Source organism: Tursiops truncatus, chromosome 10, assembly GCF_011762595.2.
Source record: "Tursiops truncatus isolate mTurTru1 chromosome 10, mTurTru1.mat.Y, whole genome shotgun sequence".
NCBI lineage: Eukaryota > Metazoa > Chordata > Mammalia > Artiodactyla > Delphinidae > Tursiops > Tursiops truncatus.
The window spans coordinates 101,711,000-101,737,173 of record NC_047043.1 but is presented as its reverse complement, the minus strand read 5'-3'; the positions used below and the strand labels follow the sequence as shown (position 1 = coordinate 101,737,173).

The window sequence follows — 26,174 nt, the reverse complement described above, 5'->3', positions numbered from 1 at the left end:
TCAGAAAACATGTGTTTATTAGGGTTAGCTGTGGCAGACGTTGGTGCGTTAAGAGTTCTAATACACGGGTCCCCACTAACAGCGTACGTGTAGGAAGGTGGCTGAGCGGCAGCAATGACAATAACCAGTAAATTGCTTATGATCCTAACAGGCTGATGCCAGCAGTTGGTGAAGGAAAGAAAGAGCAGGAGGGTGGGGCCCTGCAGGGAGTTTCCAGAGCCCCCAAGAGCCAAGGGGAAGCTGGGGTCACCACTCCCCATCCCAGCAAAGGAATGGGCCCTGGCGGGCTTGGGACCTCCAGTGGCTGCAGGTGGCATCTTTTCCTAGAGACTTTCTCAGGCGTGAAACCACTTCGTGTGGCCCAGCGTGGCCTCTGAGTTACAGGGCGGCACCGAGTTCACAGGCGTGCTTGGGCCCAGCGTCCCGAGTAATATGTCCGTCCTCCCAGGCGTGGTTTGGATAGGCTGCATGTCCAGGGCCCCTCTGTGGCCTCTGTCCTCCTGTCACCTCGAGCCCAGGCCGTGTGTGACCTCGCTTCCTTTCCAAGCCCAGCTCCCCTGCACCACGGCGATGGCATGGCGCTGGTGCTCCAGGTATGGGCACGGAGCCGCCAACATGGAGGGTGACCCCAGTTCAAGACTTGCTCGGTGCAGCAAGGACGGGAGGGTGCTCCCTGGGGGCCCTCCAGACGCTGCTACCTGCACCCCTGACTCAGCAGGTGGACGTACCCTGTGTCCCCTCCCAGATGAGGAAACAGTCCTGGTTTCAAAGAACTTTTTTCTTTTAAATATGGGCGATTCTTTAACCAGATCTGTAAAGGTGACTGAATATGCCTCTGTAAGAGCTTTCAGATAAATAAATTCATGCATCGAAAGCTTACTGGTCAACCCACGGGCCTGGTATTTACTCTGGGATGTGGGCCTGGTATTTACTCTGGGATGTGGCCTTGCCACGGCGTGCTTCTGGGAGGTGGGGGTGGGCTGTGGCCTGCAGGCGGGACGGCTGGGCGCCTGGGGTTTGTGGGTGGAGTTTCTGCCGGTCCTTAGCCCGAGAGCAGGAACTTCCTCACGGCTGCCCAGCTGGGCAGGTGGGGCCGACCTCTCTGCATTTTCTACATGTTTTTCTCCTCTGAAGAGAAGCCAGAGGAATAAGACGTGGCGATGAAGCCGCTCTCTGTGGGGACCCAGGCGCCGTCCCCCGGGGCTGGGTGCCTGGGCGCCTCTCCCTCCCAAGGGGCAGGGGCAGCAAGACACGCACCAAGGCCCCCCCCAGCTGACGGTCGCTGGGGTGAGCAGCTCGGGGGCCCTTGGAGGTGGACCGAGAAGCAGACCTGGAAGAACACGGCACACGTGGGGCATCAGCTCCCAGCGCTGGAGGGGCAAGGGAGTGGGGAGTCCTGCCCCCAGCCTCCACGTCAGGCAGGGAAGCCTTGGGGTGGCGGGACCGCACCTCCCCCAAGGTTCCACGCCCCGGCAGCTCCATCCCCACCACGGCCACATCTGCAGGTGGGGCCTCAAGACCTGACAGCGAGTCCCATTTCAAAGTCAAAGTACCCCCCGGGTGGGTGGTGACCCCGTTTACTTCTGGCGCAATTGAGGGCCAAGGGGTGGGGGGCTGCGGGTTTGGCACCGAGAAAGGCGGCGGGGCTGCTGTGGCCTCAGGCCTGAGCCGTGGGCAGGGCCACCGCGTGGGGAGCTTCTCCGGCCACCAGAGGTAGCTGTGCCGCCAGCACCGAGGCTCCCAGGGCGGCTGCGGCCCGGCAGGCAGGGGCTGGGACAGGCCTGTCCCGCACGGGGCTCCTCGGCCCGCCCCCCGGGGCTGCACAGGGCTGTCGGGCATCCATGCCTTCAAGGCCCCTGGTTCCCCCCCACCCCGGCTCTGCTTCAGAACAGACGCTATACACACGAGGCACTCCATCTCCAACACAACCATCCTCTGAGCCCCAGGTAACACTAGTCAGCGACGAACAGCCGCCCTGACGTGCCCCGCGGAGGGAAGGGGGCGAGGGTGCCTCTTCTGGGCCAAGCCCCACCTGCCCCACAGCCCACCCCGGGCTCCCGGCGGACAAGGAGCTGACGCGGGTCACGGGTGGACACGTGCCGAGGAAGTGCGGGCATGTGCTGGGCCGCGGCGGCGCCAGTCTGCCGGGGAAGTGGACGCCGCCCCGCATCCGGCGGCCAGAGGGGGCCCAGCCGAGGCAGTGAGGGCGGGGCGCGGGGTGGCGGGAGGGGACCCCTCCAGTTATTGCAGCGGGGGTCCTGGGACCCTGCGGAGCGGGAGAGGCGGGGCAGGGCTCTGCGGCCTAAGGCCTTCCAGCACATTCTCTGGGAAGTGCCGTGACCTCCTATTTTTGCATAAAGTGTCCACCACTTAAGGCAGATCCAGTGGCGGACGGCCTGATGTGCGACAAGACTGTCTTTTTTCTTTTTTTTTAGTAAATTGCGCTAGGGATTCCTCCAATTTGTGATTTTTGTTTGTTTGTTGGCAAGCCACATCTAAGAAGCCAGCTCCTGCCCTTCCTCTGCCTGCTTCCCCGACTGTGGCCCGATGGCTGGCCAGGGCACTCAGGGCGGGGACCCCGTTCCTGCCGCCGCTGTCCTTTGAGAGACCCACGTGTTTATCTCACGGAAGACGGAGCTGGTCACTTCAGGAAGCTCTTTGTGGAGGATGTGGTAGGCACCTTCGTAAATCTGCAATTAGGAAAGACAGGAAGTCACGGCTACTGCGAGTGACGTGTGGGCAAGGCGGCCGGGCAGCGGATGGAGAGGACCCCCTCTCCACGCACCCACGCCTGGTCAGCAGGTGGTGCTGCAAACAGCTGGCAAGGTCCCAACATGTTCATCAGATCCTTTCTTGAACCACTGTCCCCTCTCCACGCCACTCCCCCTCCAGCCTTGCCCCACCTGCGCCTCCTCTCCTCCCTGTGGGACCCCAGCCTGACCCGGCTGACCCTCACTCCTACCCGCCCACGGTGGTGGTCCTGACACCAGCCCCACGGCCCTCACATAGCGGTGGCCGGGGATCACTTGCACTCTCGTAGGACTTGGCTTCTCGGCATCATTCAAAAGCTGGCCAGGGGAACCTTCTAGAAACACCTTCCTCCGTGGTTCCCACAGCTCTCGACCCTCCTGGTCTTGTTCCCGCCGCCCTCCTGAGCTGCAGGCTGGTGCGGCCGAGGCGGGGTCGGGCCTCTTTCCCCCTCTCCCCAGGAGCCCCGTCCAGGCCCCTGGCTGTAAAACCACCCGTGTGCTGATGACTCAGAATCTCTATCTCCAGCCAGACCTCCCCTGAACTCTCCATGTGTATAACCACCTGCCTACTTGCCATTTCAGCGATTTCTAACAGCTATCTCCAAGTTTGTTTTTTTCTTTAAACTGTAGTACACATAACATGAAATTTACCATCTTAACCACCTCTGAGTGTGCGGCTCAGTGGTGTTAAGTACCTCTGCGCGCGGTGCCGTATTCCCATCCTCCACAACTGAGCCCTGTCCCCGTTACAGCGCCCTCCTCCCAGCCCTTGGAAACTCCACCCGACTTTCTTTTCTTTTCTTTTTTCGGCTGCGCCACTCGGCTTGCGAGATCTTAGTTCCCTGCCCAGGGCCCCAGCAGTGAAAGTGCAGAGCCCTAACCACTGGACCGCCAGGGAAGTCCCTCTACTTTCTGTTTCTATGAGCTTTGACTACTTTGCACATGTCATGTGCGTGGAATCACGCACTATTTGACCTTCTGTGACCGGCTCATTTCGCTGAGCACAGCCTCCTCCAGGCTCATCTGCGTCAGAACTTCCCCCTTTTCAAGGTTGGAAAACACCCCCTTGCCTGGACGGACCACCTCCCCTCAGTGGGCACCAGGGCTGCATCCACCTCTTGGCCGCCGTGAACATGGGGTGGAAATATCTCTTCGAGACCCTGATTTCAATGCTTTTTCTGAATTTCAACTCTCTCTCGGGTGTGCCAGCGTGGGACTTGCGGCTGGGACCGTCTCCTGCCGTGATGGGAGCGGCGTTCCTTCCCCTCCTTCCTCCTGCTGTTCGTCCGGGCCTCCCTCTGGCAGGGGTGTTGGGCCAGGGGCTGCCACTCTTAGCCGCGACGGAGGGGCGCTGCACAGTGCAGACACGTGAGAGCCTTTGTAGCACAGCGCGCTGGGGCAAGCGGTGCAGGGGGCTCGGGGCAGAGAGCTGAGTGCCAGTCCCGGCACCCATGCAGCAGGTGTGGCACCTGCGGGGAGCTGCCACGTTCCCTATAACCTAGCGGGAGGTGGCCCTCGACCGGGCCGTCCACTCGGCCGTGCCCAAGCTGGGGCAGCACTGTCCAGGGACACGTCTGTTCGCGCGTGTGCCCTGGGGTGGCGGTCTGCCCAGCCGACCACGCAGAGCCACCTTCAGGCTCCGCTGCCACGTGGCAGGGACACAGCCGGTGCACCTGCTCTCTCCCCATCCTCCAGCCAGGGGTCTTCCCGGTTCAGCCAGACACCCGGGAACTGCTCCACCTGGAACAGCGTTTTCCATCCTGCTGTGCGTGACACGCCTAACGCCCTCTGAGGAGGACGACCTTTTCTGCCCGGAGGCCAGGTGCGGACGTGCCTCCCCGGGGGCCAGGCCAGCCCTAAACCAAGGGTTCGGGCAGGTGCCCTAGAGGGACGTCACTCTCCCCGCCCCGGGGACGTGGGGCAGCTGCTCACCTTGAGCGTCTTGTCCTGGCTCTTGGCAGACTCCATGAGCAGGTAGGCGCCCCTGCTGTCGCACAGGCGGTCAGCAGAGCCCTGCAGCAGCAGGAAGGGCAGGGTCAGCTTGGGCAGCGCCCGCTCCACCCTCGACACGGCGTTGAGCAGCTGGGTGCCGAAGCACACCTTCAGGCCCGCGCGGCAGATGAGGGGGTCCGTGTTGTAGATGTCCACCTGCGGGAGGAGAGAGACAGGGCCCGTCAGGCCCTCGCGGTCCCTCCTGCTCTGGCTCTGAAGAGCCGACCCCGGCGGCGGGCCTGGGGTGGGGACCCCCGGTCAGTCCGGCCGCGCTGCCCCTGCTTCCAGCCTGCTCTGTGACCGCCCCCCCCCACCGCCATCCACGCCTGTGCCCTGGGACGGTTTCAGTATCAAGCTGTGGGTTTTCTTCACGTGAGCGACATCGTATGTTCGCTTTGATGAGTTCACACAGGAACAGCTCAGAAAATGTTTCGGTGTCAGTCTGAGTGGATTCTGTTTTCTCTAAGTCTGTCTGTCCTGACACAGTGCCCCTGGTTGAAGAGGGTGAGGGGCACCCACGACTGCCGGGTCACAGGGCTGTGTGTGCGGGAACGAGGCCAGGGAAAGGCTTGGGCAGGACACCCCCGCGGGCTGCAGGACGTGGCTCCAGCAGGCGGCCTGCCAGCCTGAGAGGCAGGTCTGCTGTCCCCCTGCGCCTGTGGACGTGCGCAGCGGCCGGGCCCACCCTCCTCAGCCGTCAGCCTGCCGGGACCTCCTCTGACACTGGCCTCACCTGCGGCTGAGGATCTGACCATGCCCTTTGCGGGGCTACCCGGGCCCTGTCCTTGACTTTCTGGCTTCACTCCTCTTGCCCCAAGGGGACAGTGAGTGGCCTGCTTGCCGTGAGCTGAGACGGGACACATGCCCACAGAACTCTCCGGACCAGGTCGGGGCCGTGACCCCTCTTCCCTCACCTCTCTTTTCAAGAGCTGTGTGGTGTCAGGAGGGGTGAGGGAACAGAGGGTCAGCTGCCCGCGAGGAGGCTTGAGTGTCCACTGTGTCTCCATCTGACTCTCGGGCGGGGGCCGCGTCTCCCTGTGACAACTCCCCGCAGGGCCTCATCCAGGGTCCCAGATCCACTTGGAGAGGGACAGGCTGTCCCAGGTCCCCCCACCACCCTGATTCTTCCGGAGCAGGCGAGCCAGACCACTTGGGAAAAGCCACACGAGATGAATGAGCCCCTTACTGCAGCGGAGACGGCGGGCCTCCCGCGGGGCCGGGCCACCAGTCTGGGGGCCGAGAACACGGGAGCAGCAGGGGCTCCTTCAGGGTCTGCAAGGAGGGCTGCTCGGGAAGGGGCGGCGGGGCCAGAGAGCCCTGGCTGCCGGGTGTCACGGTGAACGAACGCCCAGGGCCAGGGCCCACGAGGTCACCTCCTTCCTGAGCGGCCTGGCGCCTGCCCTGCTGACGGCCATGAAGCCCCGCAGGGAGTCGGCTCGGGGTTAACCGCTCTGACGGCACAGGTGGCTTCCCACTCTTGGCTCTCTTCCCACGACTGGAGCACGTAGGCGCTGTGTACACAGTGGTCCATTCTAGACCTGGGAGGAGCCGCCAGCTGTGTCGGGGAAAGGGCAGGCCCCTGTGCCAGCCACCACCGCACGGGGCGGGGGGCAGAGGGGCGGCCGGGAAGGCAGGGCAGGGACCGCCTCCTCTCAGGGAAACAGGCTCAGAAGCCCAAACCCTCCCCTAAGGTAACCAGCCCCGCCCAACCCCAGGGCCTTTGCCTTCTGAGGGCTTAAGACCTAAATCCACCGAAAGTTCTCCTAGTGGGGGAGGGTCGTGTCCTGTCCCCCAGGCAGGAGACAGACAGAGTTCTCCCTCCCAGCCCAAGCCAGGCCCGGAGCACCGGTCAACAGCCTGAGCCCATTCAAAACCAAAGACCGAACAGTCGGTGCCCGAAGATCACTTACTGTGGGATTCCGTCTCCACGACATTCTTAAAAAGACAAATCGGGGGCTTCCCTGGTGGCGCAGTGGTTAAGAATCCGCCTGCCAGTGCAGGGGACACGGGTTCGAGCCCTGGTCTGGGAGGATCCCACGTGCCGCGGAGCAACCAACCCCGCTCGCCACAACTACTGAGCCTGCGCTCTAGAGCCCTCGAGCCACAACTACTGAGCCTGTGTGCCACAACTACTGAAGCCCGCGAGCCTAGAGCCCATACTCCGCAACAAGAGAAGCCACTGCAATGAGAAGCCCGCGCACCGCAACAAAGAGTAGCCAACACTTGCCACAACTAGAGAAAGCCCGCGGGCAGCAACGAAGACCCAACACAGCCAAAAATAAATAAATAAATTTATATTTTAAAAAAAGGACAGGGCTTCCCTGGTGGCGCAGTGGTTGAGAGTCCGCCTGCCGACGCAGGGGACACGGGTTCGTGCCCCGGTCCAGGAAGATCCCGCATGCCGCGGAGCGGCTGGGCCCGTGAGCCATGGCCACTGAGCCTGCGCGTCCGGAGCCTGTTGCTCTGCAACGGGAGAGGCCACAGCAGTGAGAGGCCCGCGTATCGCAAAAAAAATAAATAAATAAAAGGACAAATCAGAGAAATGTAGACCAGACGAGTGGTGGTCAGGCTTGAGGGCGTGGGGCTACAAAATGGCAACATGGGGTCTTTGTGGGGACGGCCTGACTCACCCCCGAGGGTATCCTGGTCGCCATAACCCTGTGGTTTTCCAAGATGTCAGCTCTGGGGCAAACTGGGCAAGGCACACAGCTCCTCTGAGTTATTTCTCACAACTGCACGTGAATCAGAGGTCTCAAAGCACAAGTATAGTTAAAGGCACAACAAGGACTCGGTCTCTGGCGATCTCTCTTGCCCCCCCGCCCCCCATTTCTGGAGCACAGCCGCGAAGACACCAACTGGAGGCTGTGGACCCGGGTCCAAGCCAGGGCACCTTTGCTCCAGGTGACCAACCTCTGGAGGTGTGTCCACCAGCTGAGACGTGACGTCTTTTCTCTTGGGGGGAAACCCTGTGAGGAAGACCACCCAGCCCTGACGTTTCCCAGCTGTGTGACGTGGGCAAGGCTCTTCTCTCTGGGATGCAGTTTGCTGATCTGTGAAATGGGGGTGACGGTGGTCACGCCCCGGAGGACGCCGGGCGTCTGGATGGGATGTGCACCCTGGGGCCCAGGCTGGGTCTGCCCCACAGCGAGGCTAATGCCACGCGGCCGCCTGACCACAGCGCGGGGCAGCGAGGTGCAGCGTCACTCCTCGGCCTGGGTTTCCCATCGAGGAAGGGTCCTCTTCCGAGCCCCAGCCTCTTCTGGCACCTTCCCTGTCGGGGGGTCTGAGGGCTCTCAGCAAGGTTGACTTGACAGCTGGGAACAAGCCAACTGGGGCGCCTGCCTTTTTTTTTTTTTTTTTTTTTTTTGCGGTACGCGGGCCTCTCACTGTTGTGGCCTCTCCCGGCATGGAGCACAGGCTCCGGACGCAGGCTCGGCGGCCATGGCTCACGGGCCCAGGAAACCACTGCGCCACCAGGGAAGCCTGGGCCTGCCTTTTGAAAAAGCTTTGCCCTGAAGCACAGGAAGCAACCCACAGTTGGGAGCGTTCTTAAACTTCTGGTTGAGCAAAATCCAGGGATCACCCCCCACCCCCACCCAGTCAGATCTCTTGACCTCTTTTTTGAAAAGCTGTTCTGGGATAGACTCAAAATTAGATTAATTGGAACAGTATTAGAAATAGCTAGCCCTGAGCCCTCACCCCTGTGCCAGGTGCTGTGCCGAGTGCTTTACGCGTACTTGCCCCTCAAGTCTCTGCAGGACCCCTGCGCAGGGGCTGCCATCATTATCCATTTTACACATGAGGAGACTGAGGCTCAGAAACGCTGGGTGACTCACCCAACGTCACACAGCAAGTGAGGGACAGAGCCAGGATGAGGACGAGGCAGGCGGGCCCCACCACCAGCATTCCCAATCTCTCACCACGCTGCGCTACGTGTTTAGACAGGAGGAGGCCAAGGTGAGTCCTGTGGGCTCAAGCGGCCAGGGGGCGTGGAGTTGCAGGGACCCAGCACGCCCCAGGAGAGAAACGGGTGTGTCCCTGGTGAGGACTGTAGCGTGCTGCCACCCTCACGGACTGCCACGGGGTGGGGGGGGCCTCTGAGCACAGGTGAGTGTCCTGCCCACGTGATTTCACACTTCCCAGAGAGGCCCAGCCCAGCAGGCCCAACCTCCTGCGTTCCCTCCCAGGCACCTACAGACATGTCTGCAGCTGGTCTTCCGACTCTCCTTCCAGCCCATCCCCTCCCTCTGCCTACGGAAACCTCATCTTCCACCTGCTTCAGGGCCACCTGGGATTCCCATCTCCTTCCTCCGCTGTTTCCATCTCTCTTAATCCACCCATTTTCACCCCAGGGAAATCAGATAGCCTTCCCCGGCACACTGGAGAGAGCAGGGCAACTCTACCCAAGTGTTCTCTGGAGCCAGAAACCTGTGGGAACCCGAAGATGAACTGGCAGGTCTTTGCAGAGGCCGTGTCTTCGCCCCCGCCTTGGTCGTGAACGGCAGGACTGCTGCAGAGGGAGCTGGACAAGAGAAAACCTCTCCTAGGCCTCGCCTCTGGACTTTTTGTTGGGAAGCTCAAGTTTCCCCCTGCCCCGCCTCTTTGTCCGCTGTTAACAGACCCACCATGTGACCCTGAACACAGGGCCGGGTCCGAAGCGCGAGTGACACAGTGTCTGTTGGCCTGACGTGCCTCCTGCAGGGTGGGGAGGGGACAGAAGGGTCCTGCCTGATTCCACAGAGTCTCCCCAGCACGGCCGACTGAAGCAAGCCCTGTTTACCGAGGCCCAAGTTCCCGCTATGACCCCAACCCCGGAGCAGGCGCCCCGCCCTGGGGGACTGAAATTCCTGAGCCGGACCAGAGGAGAGCCACCAGAAGTAAGGACCTGCAGTTCCACTTTGGACAGAAAGAGGACTAATGGGGATTAGCCTACATGTATACACTGCCACGGATCAAGGGCGTGTGAACTACCGAACATCTTTTCCCGAGAAGCGCTTTCTGCTACTAAAGCTTGAACTCCTGTTCACCCTTGTACCTGCTTTTCGAGCCCTGAGGTGGGCCGGCAGGTCAGGCCCTGCGCAGGTGGGTGCAAGCGGTTTGCACAAACCCGCCACAGGGCACTGGAACCAGAAGTGACGCAGAGGGTCACCTTGCTTGTGCCTTGGGAGTGGTGGTCCCTGCGGTGTGACCCTGGAACCAGACACAGGTCCTGAGTGGTCACCGAGGGAAGGGAAAAAGCAGACCCACGTTCTGCACCCAATCACACGGGCCACGGCCACCTTTTCACAGGCCCAGGGATTGAATAAATAATAAGAGAAACAAGAAAGAATCACTGGGGTCTTGCAGGACCATGTTCACAACTGCTGGTCACAAAACAGCAAGATCGCGTGGTCTCATGTCTTGGAATCAAATGTTGGTCACAACTGAGGAAATCAGAACATGGACCAGATGGTGAGAGGTAATGAAAGGAATGATGACAGGGAATTACTGTTACTTTCCCAAAGTGTGATGACAGAATGGCTTGTGCGTGAATGTCCTTATTCTGGGTCCTTCCTCTCGGGCAGCACATGCTGAAGTACGACCACAGGGTCTGCAACTTACTTCCTTTCAAAACTTTCAGGGGACTTCCCTGGCGGTCCAGTGGGTAAGACTCCGCGGTCCCGATGCAGGGGGCCTGGGTTCAATCCCCGGTCGGGGAACTAGATCCCGCATGCATGCCTCAACAAAGAATTCACACGCCACAACTAAGAAGCCTGCATGCCGCAACGAAGATCCCTCGTACTGCCACTAAGACCCGGTGAAGCCAAAATCGATAAACAAACAAACAAACATAAAAAAAAAGTTTTAGCCAAAACAATGCATCTACTTTATGGCATTGGATTTGGCAATAATTTCTTGAATATGACACCAAAAGCACAGGCAACAAAAGAAAAAAATAGATAAACTGGACTACCTTAAAATGAAAACCTTCTGTTCATCAAAGAACACTATCACAGAATGGGAGAAAACATTTACAAACAATATACCTGGATAAGGGGTTATTATCCAGACTATATAAAGAACTCCTACAACTCAACAACAGCAAACCTGATTAAAAAATGGACAAAGTACTTGAATAGACATTTCTCCAAAGAAGATATATCAATACACATGGCCAATAAAGCATGTGAAAAGATGCTCAGTATCACTAATCATTAGGGAAATGCATATCAAAACGACCTGGCAACCCCTCTTCTAAGTATAAACCCAAAAGAATCGAAAGCAGGCTTTTGAAAAGATACTTGCGCACCCATGTTCACGGCAGTGTTATTCACAAGAGCCAAGAAGCGGAAGCAACCCAGTGTCCACTGAGGATGAATAAATTAACAAAACATGGTCTATACAGACCATGGAATATTGTTCAGCCTTAAAAAGGAAGGAGATTCTGACACCTGCTACCACACGGATGAACCCTGAGGACATTATGCTCAGTGACATAAGCTGGTCATGAAAGGACAAACACTGAGGTCCCTCGAGGAGTCAGATTCACGGGGGGGAGGGGCTGGGGGGGCTGGGGAGCTGGTGTTCAGTGGGGAAGAGTTTCAGTTTGGGAAGATGAGAAAGTTCTGAAGATGACGGTGGTGACGGATGAACAATGTGAATGTATTTAACCCCACTGAACTGTACACTTAAAACTGGTCAAGATGGCCAATTTTATATTCTGTATATTTTAGCAAAATAAATCTTAAAATATATGTCCACATTGATATTCCATATTTAAGCATAGATAAAGGAAGCATGGCAGAGTACTTCCAACTGGTGAATTATGGGGAGGAGTATACAGGTGTATGCTATACTACTATGTCCACTTTTCTGTAGATTTGAAATTTTCCACAATTAAAATTGGAGGGAAAGCTCCAGTTTGAATTACGGAAATTAACCTCTCCTCTCCCCGCAGCCTTGGCTTTCATGTCATTTTTATCCCCTTGTCGGGAGGAGCCACGCATCCCCTGGGCAGGTTTGGGGCAGGAGACCCCCGTGGTCAGACTCATATCGGGGCTCGTATCGGCCTTGGCCAGTATCCCAAGCCTTGGTAAGTCAGTGGCGTCCTATCCGCACGTAAATGGGCCTCCAACCCTCACCTCCCGGCCTGCTGCGAGGTCACCGGTGGTACCTCTGAGACTGTGGTGGGTGAGCCCTGCCCGGCCTGCAGCTGCCCCTCACCTCCCGGCCTGCTGCGAGGTCACCGGTGGTACCACTGAGACTGTGGTGGGTGAGCCCTGCCCGGCCTGCAGCTGCCCCTCACCTCCCGGCCTGCTGCGAGGTCACCGGTGGTACCACTGGGACTGTGGTGGGTGAGCCCTGCCCGGCCTGCTGCGAGGTCACCGGTGGTACCACTGAGACTGTGGTGGGTGAGCCCTGCCCGGCCTGCAGCTGCCCCTCACCTCCCGGCCTGCTGCGAGGTCACCGGTGGTACCTCTGAGACTGTGGTGGGTGAGCCCTGCCCGGACTGCAGCTGCTTTCTTGCTGGACCCGTGACGGTACCTGGGAGAGAGGCAGGGCAGGGGGTGCCTCGTTTTGTCTGGGGCCTGGCTGGCAGCTGGAACTGCCTCTGACAGGCTCTCCACAGAGGCCGTGGCTTTTCTGCTGCCATTACAGCTGCTGACCTCAGGGATCTGCCTCTCTCGAGCTCGGAGCTGTTTCTGCCAGAGTCCCGGGGGAAGGAGGGCTGGGAGGCAGGGGTACGGACCCGTATGCAGGGCGCTGGCCTGAGCTGGGCCCACTCACGCGCTCCCCCGCCGGCCACCCCACACGGAGGCCCACGCCAAGAGATGTTCCCATGGTTCCTTTTTTTTTTTAAGACGTCGGTAAATTATCAGCTGCCCGAAATAGCCAAGTCCTCTGTGGCGACATGAGCCATGAACGACGGCGAGTCACAGAGTAAGATCAGATAAGCAAGCAGGTTATACTGGAAAGTAATAACCGGCTCTCAGAGGGGCTCGTGGGAGGCTGTGTCCTGGGGGCAGCATGGGAGCCTCAGCCTATCTTTAGCCTTGGTTACGATGAGTCAAACGCCTCGGCATGGCCGAGCCTTCCCAGAGCTGGCAGGAGCTTCCCAGGGCCACGGGCAGGTGGCCTCCCAGCCGTGTGGGCGGAAGACACGCAGGCAACAGGGCAACAGTGGCCTGACCCCTGAGGCAGGCACACCGCAAATACTGGGTGGGGGTCTGGAGCGGAACCCACCACAGAAATGAAAGGGAGCAGAGCTGGCCCCTTCTCAGCTCCCTGGGTGCCCGGAACTCACCATATGGCCAGCAGGCATGAATGTAAACCAGCCAGGAGACGCTTGGAGGGCGTCCCAGCACAGTTACAGAGAAGAGAGACTCGGTTCTAGAAGACAAACTGCCCCAATATATAAACAGTGGACGTTCCCAGCAGAAGACCTGGACACGGGGCCAGGGGATGGGGCCTGGAAGGGAAGCAGGGTACCTGTCTGTGAGCGGTCGGAGGGTCATCGATGGTGTGCAGGGGGCGTCAGGAGCTCCTCAGCACTTCCCCCTCACACCTCCCCCTCCGGCGGCCTTGGCCGGAGAACTATTTAGAACATTCAAGGCTTTTCAGAGTGGGAGGGATTCATCACATTCCAAAAAACCCGTGGTTGAGGGTGGAATGATTAGCATGTCAGTACAGTAGGCCAGTGTGCTGACTGGGGGCTCTAACTGTGCACACAGACACAACAAAGGCCGAGCAGCCACTTGCCTGTCCCCAGGATTCCAGGAGCACTTCAGAGCTAAGGCTCGGACATGAGGACCTAGGCTCAAATCCTCACTTAGTAGCTGTGTGTCCCTGGACAAGTGACTTGCCCTCTCTGGGCCTAAGTTTCCACAAACATCAAATGTTAAGACTGACTTCCCGGAGCTGTGGAGGGGAGACGGAGGGCCGCGACGCGGTGCACTGGGTGGTGCTGAGCCAACGCCAGGCATGTCCGCCTTTACTCCTACATGCCGGGAGCCTGTGCGTCTGAGGGCTCGCTTCTGTGAAGTGAGGGTGTCATGCTGGCAGTCCTGGCTGCCACATCAAGCCCCAAACAAACGTCCTGCTTCCCCAGAGACACAGCCGACCTCCGAATCCCCCCGGGAGCCCGCCAGGCCCCCCGCACCCCAGCCTGCAGCCCCTTCCCCCAGGTCCCACTTCAGTGAGCTTGTGAAGCAAATGGTTCCTTTCCTCCCGAGGCTTTTAAAAAGCTGCAGGCCTCCAGGGGAAATGTCTCGGCTAAAGTGGGCCTTAAGACACCCGGCGCTGGATCTGGGAGGTGCCTCTTCTGAACACATTTTCCCCCTCGGCACTGCTATTTTTAACGCTCAGCAGAATGTTGAAAGGGCGACTCAGAGAGAAGGCAGGAGAGGGGCTCGTTCTCCATGCCAAGGACTGGAAGCTCCTGCTTCCTATTTATTCCAGCCCGAGTCCACCCTCCGAGTCTTCCCAGCAGGGGAATTTATGAGTGCTTCTGAAGAGTCATCCCGCTTACCCGAACCCGGCAGAAACCTGATACAGGCTGGTGTGCCACCACGGACGGGGGCGGGGATGAGCGCACAAGGGGAGGCTGCGCGCTGGGTATTCGCCCAGACTCTGCTGTTTTCATAAGGCCTTCAGTGAAATTTCCATTATTTCAGAAAGGAGATAAAAGCTCTGAAATTTGCTACTTTCAAACGATGAGGGCTCGGAATCATCTCGTTACCTTTCCTTCCTTCCCTTTTGCCCACGTGGTTTCAGGTGGTGAGGTAAACAATTCGGATTTGCACCTCGATGTTTCCTCTCAAAGGCAGGTCCCTCCTCCAGCCCACTGCTGTCCTAGGACAGCTGCCACACAGATCAGTGGTTTTTCTGGAAATTGCACGTTTGAGCCAGAGCCATCATTTGGCCGCGGCAGGTGGAGGAGGCCCTGCCCACACGACTCCCCTCACAAGCGATCCTGCACACACAGCGATGGTCTCCAGCCGCGGGCCGTGTGGACCAGTAATTACAAAGCAGGAGAGAGAGCTTCACGCTTGCAAATGAATACTAGCTGGGAGGAGGCATCCCAGCAGAGACCTTTGAATCAAAGGCTTCGGGTCCCAGCTCTGCCCCTGACTGGCTGTGTAACCTCGGACAAATTATGCAACCTCCGAGCTTCGGTTTCCTCACCTCGGAAATGGGGTTAATATTGATCTCACTCATGTCATGACTGGCTTCGGTCTTTCTGGGCCTTCTCACCACACAGATCTGCCTTTTGGAATGAAAATCTTCTTCCTTTACTCAAATGTCCTTGACCCTGGTGGGTCAAATTTGGCCCCAGGACATAGGTTTGGGAGTTACTGCTTTTAAAATTAGATTGGGGACTTCCCCGGCGGTCCAGTGGCTAAGACTCTGCGCTCCCAATGCAGGGGGCGGGGGGCACGGGTTCGATCCCTGGTCAGGGAACTAGATCCCGGATGCCGCAACTAAAGATCCTGCGTGCTGCAACTGAGACCCGGCACAGCCAAATAAATAAATATTTTAAAAAATAGATTAAATTCAAATTCAAATGGAATGTGGACGACTGGGCGGACTGGCCCACCTCAGGCTCCCCGCACAGGGCCCACACAAGCCAGATTCATAAACAGCCGGCCCTCGGAGGCCTGGGTTTTGACCCCTGATCGGGAATGTCCCCTCCTACACGTTAGGCACGATCCCCATTTAGCTGCCTGCTCTCTGAGTGGCTCTAAGGGCCAGGAGGCCATATTTTATAATGAAGCCAGAGTCCGACGGCTCAAGCCCCAAGGAAGCGGGGGAGGCCACTGGGATGCCGGGCACCCGCTCCACTTTCCAGGGTCCGTGGGCAGCCAGCAACTCCCTGGTTTCAAACTCCTGACACAAGATGGGAGGCTGAGGCAGGAGAGCAGCACAGTGATGTGCTCAACCCTGAGGAGCATCCCTTCCAGGTGCCCAGGGTGCCGCCTGTCCACTGGGTTGTTGCCCCCCAGACAGAGCGGGCTGGGGACCCGCTGACCTAAGCTCCGAGGCTAGTCCCATCAGCGGGCGGCCCCAGGCATGTGCCTGCGTATGGGGAGCCTCAGTCTGCCCCCCGCGGTACGGGAGCTGTGCATGCGTGAGCACGCGACACAAGCCTGGCGCGGAGCATAAGGGCCCCGTCACAGGAGGGGGTGAGGTGCCGGCCCTTCACTATAGGGGAGGGGCTTGGTCCGCCGAGCAGCACCTTCACAGACCAACCCCGGTCTCTGCATGGACCTGGCGTCAAGGCGCACCGTCGTTCATGCTGAACCCTGGGCTCTGGTCCCAGAGGGGGTGACGGTGACATCGCACAACCCCCGGCGTATCTGCCTGAGGCCGCCTCACCCTGCACGCGACACCTCCTGGGCTGGTTTTGCTTCCACAGAGGGCAGCGAGCTCTGCTTGAGGGCAGTAGCCCACCCCCGGCACAGCGGTGCCTCCTGACCTGCCCTCAGTTTACCCCTTGCCGCTCACCTCTACACTGTGGCCGAAGCAAACTACCGGCTGTTCTGCAAACAGGCTCTTCGTGCCGAGATCGTCACCCGTGCTGTTCCCTCTGCCACGAACCCCTTCCTCTGATCCCCCTCCGGCTCCCAACCCAGTGGACACGTGGCCTGGCCTGAAACCATTCTTCCATCCTCGATCCTATCCACCCCGCCCCTCAACAGAACTGCCCTTCTCTGCTCTCAGGCCACGAGGTTGGGTAGGACTGATGCCGCCCGCTTTCCTGGACCAGTAACCCAGACTGTCGGCCAGTAAGAACCAGCCCTGAGACGTCTGCTGGGAAGAGGTGCGGCCTTTCCACTGCAGTTGCTCATGTAAAGCTGCTGGTGGTCAGCTTTGCCTCCACTTGGGGAGAATTTGGTTGGGAATGAGGCCAAACCAGGGGACATGAGAGGTGGGGAGAGAGATGGTGAACAACACCCTGAGCCCCTGGACCCAGCCATGCCTGAAGCCTTTAGTTACACTCACCAGTAAATCCCTCTTTTTGCTCAAATCACTTTGAGTTGGGTTTCTGTCACTTACAACCAAAAGAGACCTGGCTGATACACACAGAGTTTCATCTGGTCAGCTCCTCTGCACACGTGGGTACAGCTCAGGCAGCACCGCCACCCACTCCTTCCCACCCAATCCTTCCCACCCAATCCTGAAGCCAGACAGCGTCTCACACATCTTCAAGTCCCCGTCACCTCGCACAGAGCCTTGGCTGGATAGTGGTAAACGCCGAGGCAGAGCTCACGCCTGCATTTCCCCCCGGGGCTGCTGCCTTCCCCCCCACCAGCCCCAGCTGCCCCAGGTCTTCAGAAAGACTCACCTCTGTCTTATTCCGTGAGAGCGTGCTGCTGTCGATCCGGCCCAGGGACACGTTCGGCAGGACAAGGTTGAGGACTTTCACAGCAAGGACCTAGGTGGGAGAGAAGCCAGGGTGAGTGCAGTGGGACCCCCACCCAGCTGCCCTCGGGGCCAGCTCAGGAGAGGGACACCCAGACTGGACCTCAGCCAGGCCTGGTCCCGGGCTGGGCACCCGAGGACCCTCCTCTCTCCGACCAGACGGCCTCACTGGTCTGGCTCTGGGCTCCTGTGGGTGAGCCGGGCGAGGGGAGGCCGTGCGGTGACAGCGGGACACCACGTGTGTTTTTTGCTGACCCTGATTCTGTGCAGTTACCCTCCCTAGATCCCTCATGGGTCATGATTTTGAATGATGTGCAGGACCTCCTAGCTGAGTGCTTGTGCACGAGCACCTCTCAGAGGACCTTCAAAAACACAGCAGGAGCAGACGCACCCAGTCACCCGAGATGAGGCAGGACACGCTCTGATCCGGAAGCGCCTGCTGCCTGTCTTGGGGCACAAACAGTCACTGGGCCGATTAGACACGGCGCCGAGGGAGACACCGATCTGACTGCTGGTTGTGTGGCCCCAGGTGTGTGGATGGAGCTGCACATCACTGAGCCTGTCCCCTTAGCTCCCCACGGGACCACTGTGAGCAAAGGCACCGGCACACGGGAGGTGCTCAACGCGTGCTCCTTGAACATGGTCCTGGCTCAGGTCCAGGCCTTCCCACCCCCTCCTGCTGGATCTGGTGTTTACCCAGGAAAAGCGTGAACCTGGATCTCACACGTCTGCCTGCAGAGGGGGGCTGTTCCCGTTTCTGGGCTGTGCAGACACCCGGGGATGAAAGATGCTATTTCAAAAGCGAGCTGAGAAACGCTGAAATTAGAATTGCACGGAAGGTGGCGAGCATGAATCCTCGGTCTGCGCGGAGAGCGCGTGTCACAGAGCCGACAGGTGCTGCCTCTTGGCACCCTGCATCGCGGGAGGGCACACACATCCACTCAGTGACAACCCCTGGGTGTGCTGGGCACGGTCCCAGGTGCCCAGTCTTTTAATCTGGACACAAATGCTGTGAGGTGAGGGTTTACCCTCGTGTAACAGACGAGGACACTGTCTGTTACACAGAAGCTCAGTGCCACTGCACACGGCCAGCTGGAAGTGGGCAGGGGCCTGGGATGCAGCTGCCCTTTCCCTTCCAGCAACAGTGGCCCAAGGGCAACGTTATTAGGGAAAACGACGTGGATCCCAAAGCTTGTAGAACTGGTCCTAGACTTTCCGCTGTCCTTGATGCCCTGCCACGGCCTCCTGAAGGACACGGAGCCGCTCAGCTGACTCCATGTGTGACCCTGCCAGGCCCAGGAGTCTGGGGAGGCCGTGTGCGATGCAACCAGACCCTGCTGCCCACTTTGGCCCGTCTGCCTGCCTCGTCCAGCACGGACTCCTCAAGGACACGGCTCTTCCTCGGCAAGTAGCTTCCTACCCACTCCCCGATCAGATAGCCGACAGCAGGAAGAGGCCCAGGGACACATCGCCTGGGCACCTGCCCCGTGGCAGGCGTGAAGGCAGAGACTGTACAGGGTCCACTCCACTGTCCAAGCCGGGCACCGTTTCTGCGTGGACGCGGGCACGCTGCCAGCTGTTCGTGGAGGGTCAGACTCACCTTCAGACTGGGACACGGACACACCTAATGTGTAAGCCTCTCTTTCAGAGGAGTCACAGTGAGACATCTTTGCACCACCCTGACCCTCAGCTCTTTTTCTAAAGCAGCAGAGTAAATTCTGGCCACATTTCCAACAAGACTCAACTGGGTAGAGACAAACCTTTGACGGCAATAATGTCCCAGCTAAAACAATCAGGTGTTTCTTAGCCTTTTCCCCACAAACACCAGAGGAGGAAAAGAGGCGGCACCGGGGAAGGATGCTCTGAACGGCTGCTCGACACACTCACTTTCCCTGCTGCTCTTTTAGGGTTGGTCTATTTCATTAGCTTTTCCGTTAGGAAACGGAGCAGCGGGAGTGGTGGATCAAGGAAGACGAGGTTCAGGAGGGGTGCTGAGGTCGCGTGGTGAGGAGGCGGGGGGTCGGAGGGAGCCCAGCAGACCCCACGCCCGAAAGAGCGATTTGTCCAGGCTGCTGCTGCTTCCTGCCGTCATCTCCCCCAGCGCCGTCCACTGCGAGAGCCCCGCACCTGTGTCCACAGGAAGAAGAGTGAGGGGCAGTGCCTCATCCAAAGGGGAGTGGGATGCAAGGCACTGGATCTTGATGCCATTCTGAGCAAGCGTTCCGAACTCTTCGGACAACCCTGCAGGGGCGCTGGAGAGAGCCCCAGACCCAGCTCAGGAGAGGGGCAACCCCTGCCGGGCCCCCTGGAGGAGAGACCCCACCCTCATCGTGACTCCAACAGGCTAAGTCAGGTCTGTGCCACCACACAGGTCCCAGGGACCCCGACTCAATGGGAGCCCCAGGGCATGTCGCCTGAGGACAATTTGGGGGCCGAGACCCATGACGACTTACACACAGTCACTGGACCCCAGCCCTGGAAAGGGAAGGTAATGAAGTGGGGGAATCGGTCCTGGAGACTCAGAGCTGGGCAAAGTGGGATTCGAACTGTGGTTCTGAATCCCGGAGAAGGTCTACGATCCTCCGTGTCTCCATTTCTAAAATGGAGAAAATGAAACGGTTTGAAGGGCTGCTAGGAGGCTGCGTGACACCTAATTCCTCCAGAGCTCGTCCCTAACCGCCCTCTGGTTTCCGGCCCCAAGGAGAAGCTCCACCAACACTCCTCGGTCAACTGAGCAAACGCTGATGTCATTCAGAGCGGGGACCCCAGGCAGGAGGTGACCTGCGGAACCAGGTGACAGCTGGAGCCCCGAACTACCTCAGCGACAAAAGAGGATGACTCTCCCGGAAGTGAGGTCCACCCCCGACAAGCAAGCGAGCGGACGGCCACGTGTCCTTGGCCTGCCCTTGGGGCGCCCCTGGGTTAACTGCAGCCCCATCGCTTTAAGTGCTCGTGACTTGCACAAATGCCTCTATTGATCCAAGGTTTTAATGGCTCCCGAAGATCATTTTTAAGCTTCTGCCACTAAAAGACTTGACACGAGGGAAGTAATTACACTCACTTTTATACAGCAGCTCAACAGGCTGACCCACGCACAGGAGGCCAGAAGTGCAGGCCTCCGTGGGCGCAGGAGTGCATGGCCGGGGCACAGCCCAGAGTTTCTGGGGTGGGGGAGAGTGCGCCTCCCGGCAGACGACAGGAAGCCCGCACGTCTTGCAGAGGTAACAACACGCCTGGTGCATCGCTGCTGCCAGATTCAGGGGCCGGTTTATGACCCAGCTAAGCCCTGACTCCTGAGGCTAATTTTACCTGAAGTTTGAATGAGTGGCCACTCCCCAGACCCCTTCCGTGTCCCTTCTCCACCCCCTGCTCCAGGGCCTTCCGGACTCCGGAAGCAGAAGAGTGACATTCAGAGGGGAGGTGGGCTAGAGTTGATCCAGGGCAGTTTCGGGGTGAAGGGAACATCCTGCCACGCCTGCCGCCTGAGCCAGAGCTCACGCTGACCTTCAGCGAGACAATCAGCCTCGTTTCCTCGTCTGTAAACGGGAACGGGGTGGTGACGGAGGGGAAATAAGATGGTACGTGTCTGGCATGAGTGCTCGGTATACAGCGGCCCCTCAAGCCCCACCTGGCCAGGTGCCCTGGTTGGCGGGCGGGGCGGGGGTGGGGGTGGGGGTGGAGAAGCATCCGGAAGCACTGGGATGGCTCCTGCATCTCGGACCTGACCCCAGGGGACAACCTCCAGGCAACAGGCAGAGAAGGTCATTTAGAGGATTACCCTCTGGGCAGCTGAGTCCCCGCCCTGACCCCGGGCAGAAATCCAGGGGGATGTCGGGGTTTTCCCCAGAGAAAGGACTGGGTTAACCTGCAGCCCCTCCTGCGTGTCGCCCCGGGACAAGGCCTGGCAAGCTCAGGGTGTGACACCTGTTCCCGAGCGTTCCCCTGTGTGCCCAGGGCTGGCTGCAGTGCTGCCTTCCCCAGAGCATGCCTGGGGGCATGAGACAATCCCCAGGAAACCTCCCATTAACCACCGAGACTTGTTCTGATGCACAGGACTTCTGTTTCTGAATTTCTCCTGCTCCCACCACGATCTGAACACAGACAGCATTTGGGACCAGGAGACTCTGTCCTCCTTGTCTGTTCCCCAGGCTAAATATACCCTAGCTTGTTGAAAATGGAGTAAGAACCAGATGTGCGGGATCTGGGGGGGGGGGGGGGGGGGGGCGGGTCTGGCATTCTCACATTTGGAGCGGGGAGCTGTCATCTTCCACAAGCCCGTCTGTGCTCCAAGCCTTGGGTATCTCACGCTGGCTGGCTATAATGATTTTCAAAATCTCTCCATCAGGAACTGGCTGCCATGAAACAAACCTCTGACCTGTCAAGGAGCCTCGCTCTGGGAGAAGAGTCACAGAATAGGACACTGCCCTGTGCTCTGTGCCCTGACAGTGTGACTCTACCCAGGGAAGGGGCCCCTCCTCCCCTCAGCCAGGGTGGTCTCCAGGAGGCTGTCTGTCTTTGGGGTCCGTAAGAGTGAACCACTGGGAAGACCCAAAGGCCAGTCAGTGGGGCCTCACCTGACCCAGGGCCATCCCCATAGGGTGCCTCACCTGACCCAGGGCCATCCCTGCAGGGGGGCCTCACCTGACCCAGGGCCATCCCTGCAGCGGGGCCTCACCTGACCCAGGGCCATCCCTGCAGCGGGGCCTCACCTGACCCAGGGCCATCCCTGCAGGGGGGCCTCACCTGACCCAGGGCCATCCCTGCAGGGGGGACTCACCTGACCCAGGGCCATCTGTGCAGGGTGCCTCACCTGACCCAGGGCCATCCCTGCAGGGGGGCCTCACCTGACCCGAGGCCTGCAGCGAGGCCTTTCCTAGTCCTATGCGCCAAGAGGTATCACAAAGAAAAATGACCAAACTAAACCCCACCCACAAAAACAAACAGGCCACCAAAAGAACAAAACAGGAAGCACAGAGAGCGTGTTCCCACGTGTGTGAAACACAGGGACCCACAGTGGTGTGCGCACCCGCAGAGATGCACAACTCTGCTACGTGGCTGCCCGCCTGCAACCGTGAGGAGACTCCGCTCATGCCCTTTCCCCCTCTCACATTTTGAACCGTATAGATACATTATTTTAAGCACGTGTCAATTAAATTTTAAACAAAGATTCCGTGAGACTCCTTCAGAAGGCTGTCAGGCGAGACGTGGAGGGTAACCCCGTGGTCCGGGGGTGGCAGACGAATCACAGAACGTCAGTCAGAACTGCCGAAGCCCGGAGCGGCGACAGACTTCACGGGGAGGATGTGTCCTCTGGTCTGGGGGCAACGGGCAATCTCATTTGTCTCGGTTAATGAGAGGAGACTTGCATCCCCCCGGGGACAGCCGGCTCCTGATTTGACAAGGTGATCTATTAGCGGCAGGCTTGGAAGGTCACGCTGGTGGCCTTGCCCAGAAGTTCCCCCTTTGCCAGTGACTTGGGGGAAAGCCTGTGGGCTCCACTTTGGGGCCCAGCTGCCCTGAGCCCCTGGTGCACTTCATCCAAAAACCCCCACGGTCCTGGACTCTTCCCAAAGGGAAAACGTCCACTTTCTTCTCTGGGGAAACACCCCTGATGGGGAGAGGAGAGGACAGCCCCAGATCCCAGTCGACCACACTGGGGTGGACCTGGAGAGTCGCTCGTCCCTTCCAAGCCTCAGTCGTCCCGACCGTAAAGCGCAGGCCTCGACCTCTCCCGGGGTGAGGGTGGGAGCCGAGGGAGACGATTCACCTGTGAGCCCAGCACGTGCCCGACACTGGGCAGAACGAATCACGAATCAAAGCGTGTGGCGCGCCGTGGGGACCCCCTTTTTGAAATCCTGGTCTTGCTTACTCTACTCGGACCAGGACCACTGAATGACCCTGACCCACTCACTGCCTCACTCACCCCTCGTGCTCCTTTGAGAGTCCTGAGAACTGGCTCGGGGGCAGCAGTGTCCCCCAGCGACCGGGAGGGACTGACCGTTGCTCGGGGACACTCGGGGCTGGGATTCCCCACCCTCACCGGGCTACCCGTCTCTGAAACCTCAGGCCCATAATGTGTCAACAACCCGGCAGCCCTGCTGAGGCCACGAGTCCCATCTCCTTCCTCAGGGGGAGGAGGCCCAGCTCAACGCGGGAACCACTGGGTTGCGCCGCGTGGAACATTACAGCCAGGAAAACAGAATGGAGGATCCGACAGGTCAGAGGTGAAAGTGCTCAGGGATGGAAAGTACTACAGCCAAGGCGCCGGCGCTGTCCCGTTAGCAACTGCCTGCAGCTCCGCGTCCGCATGCCGTGGCCGATGCTGGCCAACGGTCCCCGGAAACGAGCTCCAGCCCAGCACGTGGCTTGTTAACAGAGGCCCCTTCGCTGGATTCCTAACCCGCGTAACCTTTCCTCCTCCTAACGTTCACCAGAGAAACAAGCACAAGCAGGAAGCCATTTTTCTTTTGCCTTTGGGAAAAAAAGTACCTGACTTGAGAAACTACAGGATTCCAGGGACAACAATGCTTGCTACTTGTCCAAACCTTATCACAATCGTGGGAGAAGCCCTTTCCCCCAGACTCTAGCTGTGAACGGACGCCCCGGGGCCAGGGAAGCTGCAGGAGTCTCATGGAACCGGAAGTCCGTTTACCTTGAAAGTCGTGGCAGACTCGGGACTGGCGAGAACCAGCGGGGAGATGAGAACCATGCCGGAGAAGTGGCCGGGCCTCTCTGCGGCCGTGAGGATGGTGATGGCGCCCCCCTGCAATGAGAACGGGCCGCATGTGGGTGTGGGCGTCGCCAGCGTGGGCTCTTAGCCGCCCCATCGCGGGTCTCCTGCTGGGCTGCAGTCCCGGCCCAGAGCCCCAAGGACGGTACCTTGGAATAGACACCCTCAAATGTTGGATAAACTAGACCTGCAATTACTTGCTTTCACATGTTTTTTCCTCCGGGTTTTCCAACAGCAAACATTTCAGGGAGATCTAAATAAGGTTCCTGCTTCTGGGCTGCAAGTTAAACAATAACATGTTTCTATTTCATTTCAAGCCCAAAGCTGGCAGACTCCCAACTCACCCATTCCGTCAGCCTTAACACGAGATCTGAAAAAATCTGATGATAATAAGAGACTGCTACCCTTTTTCTGTTTTCCTGGTTCAGTAAAGGTCCCAGAAATGTAGGTTCCAAGAAGAATAGTTAGAGAGCGCGGGTGGTGCTGAAGGCGTGCGGCCCTGGCTGTCTGCTGAAGCTGAAGGTGACCTGCACCCAGGGCTGACACCACACACGCTCACGAGGGCCAGGCAGGTAACAGACGCGCAGGAACAGAGCCCGGCAGTGACCGGGCTGGAAGGGAGGGAAAAGTCACCCAGCTTTCAAAACCAAGCAGCTCAAAACGTTCTTTGCCAGCCACTGGGGCGGGGGTCTAGAGGCGGATCCGGCCTGCATGCTGCCAGCTTGAGAGCCCTGATCTATACATTATAGTTGGCTGATCCTTAGGGGGTTAATGGATTTAAAAGGTGAAAGGGATTTGCAATGACCTTGAAGGACTTGTTTCCTCTGGAACCCCATCCTAATTCCCATGTGCACTGTGTGACTCTGAAACGGGCAGGACGCATAGGACCTCTGTTTCTCCACAGGCTGACTGAAGGGCCCTCCTGCCCTGAGACGCGCCCGCGGCCGTGCAGGGAGAAGTACCCTTGGGGCCCCACCATGAAGTGGCGCCTTCCTGGCGCCTTGGGCCCTGGCAGGAAGGAACGGGCGGAGGTGAGCTTCTCTGGGGCTGCCTCCAAGATGCTGGCCCTCGTTTCCTGAGCATAAATTGTCTGGGAACTCCCAGAGGGGGCTGTGCTGGCCAGGCAGAGTGCGATGGGGCCAGAGGCAGGGCGGCCCCCTGCATCCCGGGACCCTCACCCTCCACCCACCGCAGGGCTGGGGCTGGGGCCCGGCCTGACTTAGAGGGCTCTTCCGTGGTCTACTCACCATGGAGTGGCCCAGGAGGAAGATGGGAAGCCCTGGGTGGTCCTTCTGCACAACGTCCACGTGCTGCAACACGTCCCTGATGAAAACCTGGAAGTCAGACACCACCATCCTCTCCCCCTCGCTCTGCCCGTGGCCAACTGGAAGAGAACAGGAAACAGAACCAGTTACCAGAGGCTGACTCCTGCCAAGCCCAGGGGTCTCCTCACGGAATTACAAGCCACTCTTTAGGGAGGACCCACCAAGCCCTTCCAAGAACTCTTGACCGTGGGAACTCTTCTCCCCCATTTTACAGACTAGGAAGTTGAAGCACAGAGAGGTGAAGGAACGTGCCGAAGATCACACAGCCAGAAGTCATGAGCCAGGATGTGAACATCACAAAGCCTGTCCACGCAGCCAGGATGCCTTCCTTGTAGCCGTATCCCAGGAAAAAAGAAAGGACAGGCACGTGGAGTCTCACTAGGCCTCGTTTCTCCCCAAGTGGCCAGAAACAAGACGGATGAGGCTTGGAATTCCCTGGGCTTTCCCAAGTCCTTGACCCTCGCAGTTGTGTTTCCAAGCGTTAGCTTTTCACCAGGTAGAGTGCTGCATCTTGTCACCTCCCTTTACAGCTCTTGGTGAAGACAGTGCGACAGACATAGGACAGTCAAGCGTACCTGCCAGAACCTTCTCAGCGAAGCAGCCGTAAAACTAGGTCATGCTCCCTCCCTCCTGGATTGTACTGCCCGTCCCATATCCGTGCTGTTCACTTCCCTGCGTTCTTTCTGAGGGTCCCTCCACGCTCCCCTCTCGGAGGGACGTCAGTCGCCATAGAAACCATGCAATGTGGGGGTTTGAAAACTGCAAACGAGGAGGAGCTCCCAGAGCACAAGGAAGCACAGCAAGCGGACCTGCCCAGAGCTGCAGTGACCATGCCGCCCGCTTCACGGACGGAGAGTGGAGGGGGTGCTCACAGCGGCTGGAACGGCTGGCCGCCCAGACCTCAAACTCGGGAACCCTCTGTGTGGTCAGACCCCGAACTCCTGTTTCCTACTGTCCGTCCCCCACGAGTGCCCA

The 26,174-nt window shown here is 59.0% G+C and overlaps 1 protein-coding gene across 2 annotated transcripts in view; it reads right to left on the bottom strand.

Moving 5' to 3' along the window:
* MGLL (monoglyceride lipase) overlaps positions 1 to 26,174 on the bottom strand; it is a 101,366-nt gene continuing 75,192 nt past the window's right edge. For both annotated transcript variants that reach the window (XM_033865547.2, XM_033865546.2), the window contains exons 4-8: positions 25,122 to 25,258; positions 23,797 to 23,907; positions 17,068 to 17,157; positions 4,683 to 4,898; positions 1 to 2,690 (exon numbers count right to left, since the gene is read on the bottom strand). In XM_033865547.2, the coding sequence (XP_033721438.1) occupies positions 2,565 to 2,690; positions 4,683 to 4,898; positions 17,068 to 17,157; positions 23,797 to 23,907; positions 25,122 to 25,258 (680 nt within the window). In that variant the 3' untranslated portion in view covers positions 1 to 2,564. The remainder of the gene's footprint in view (positions 2,691 to 4,682; positions 4,899 to 17,067; positions 17,158 to 23,796; positions 23,908 to 25,121; positions 25,259 to 26,174) is intronic.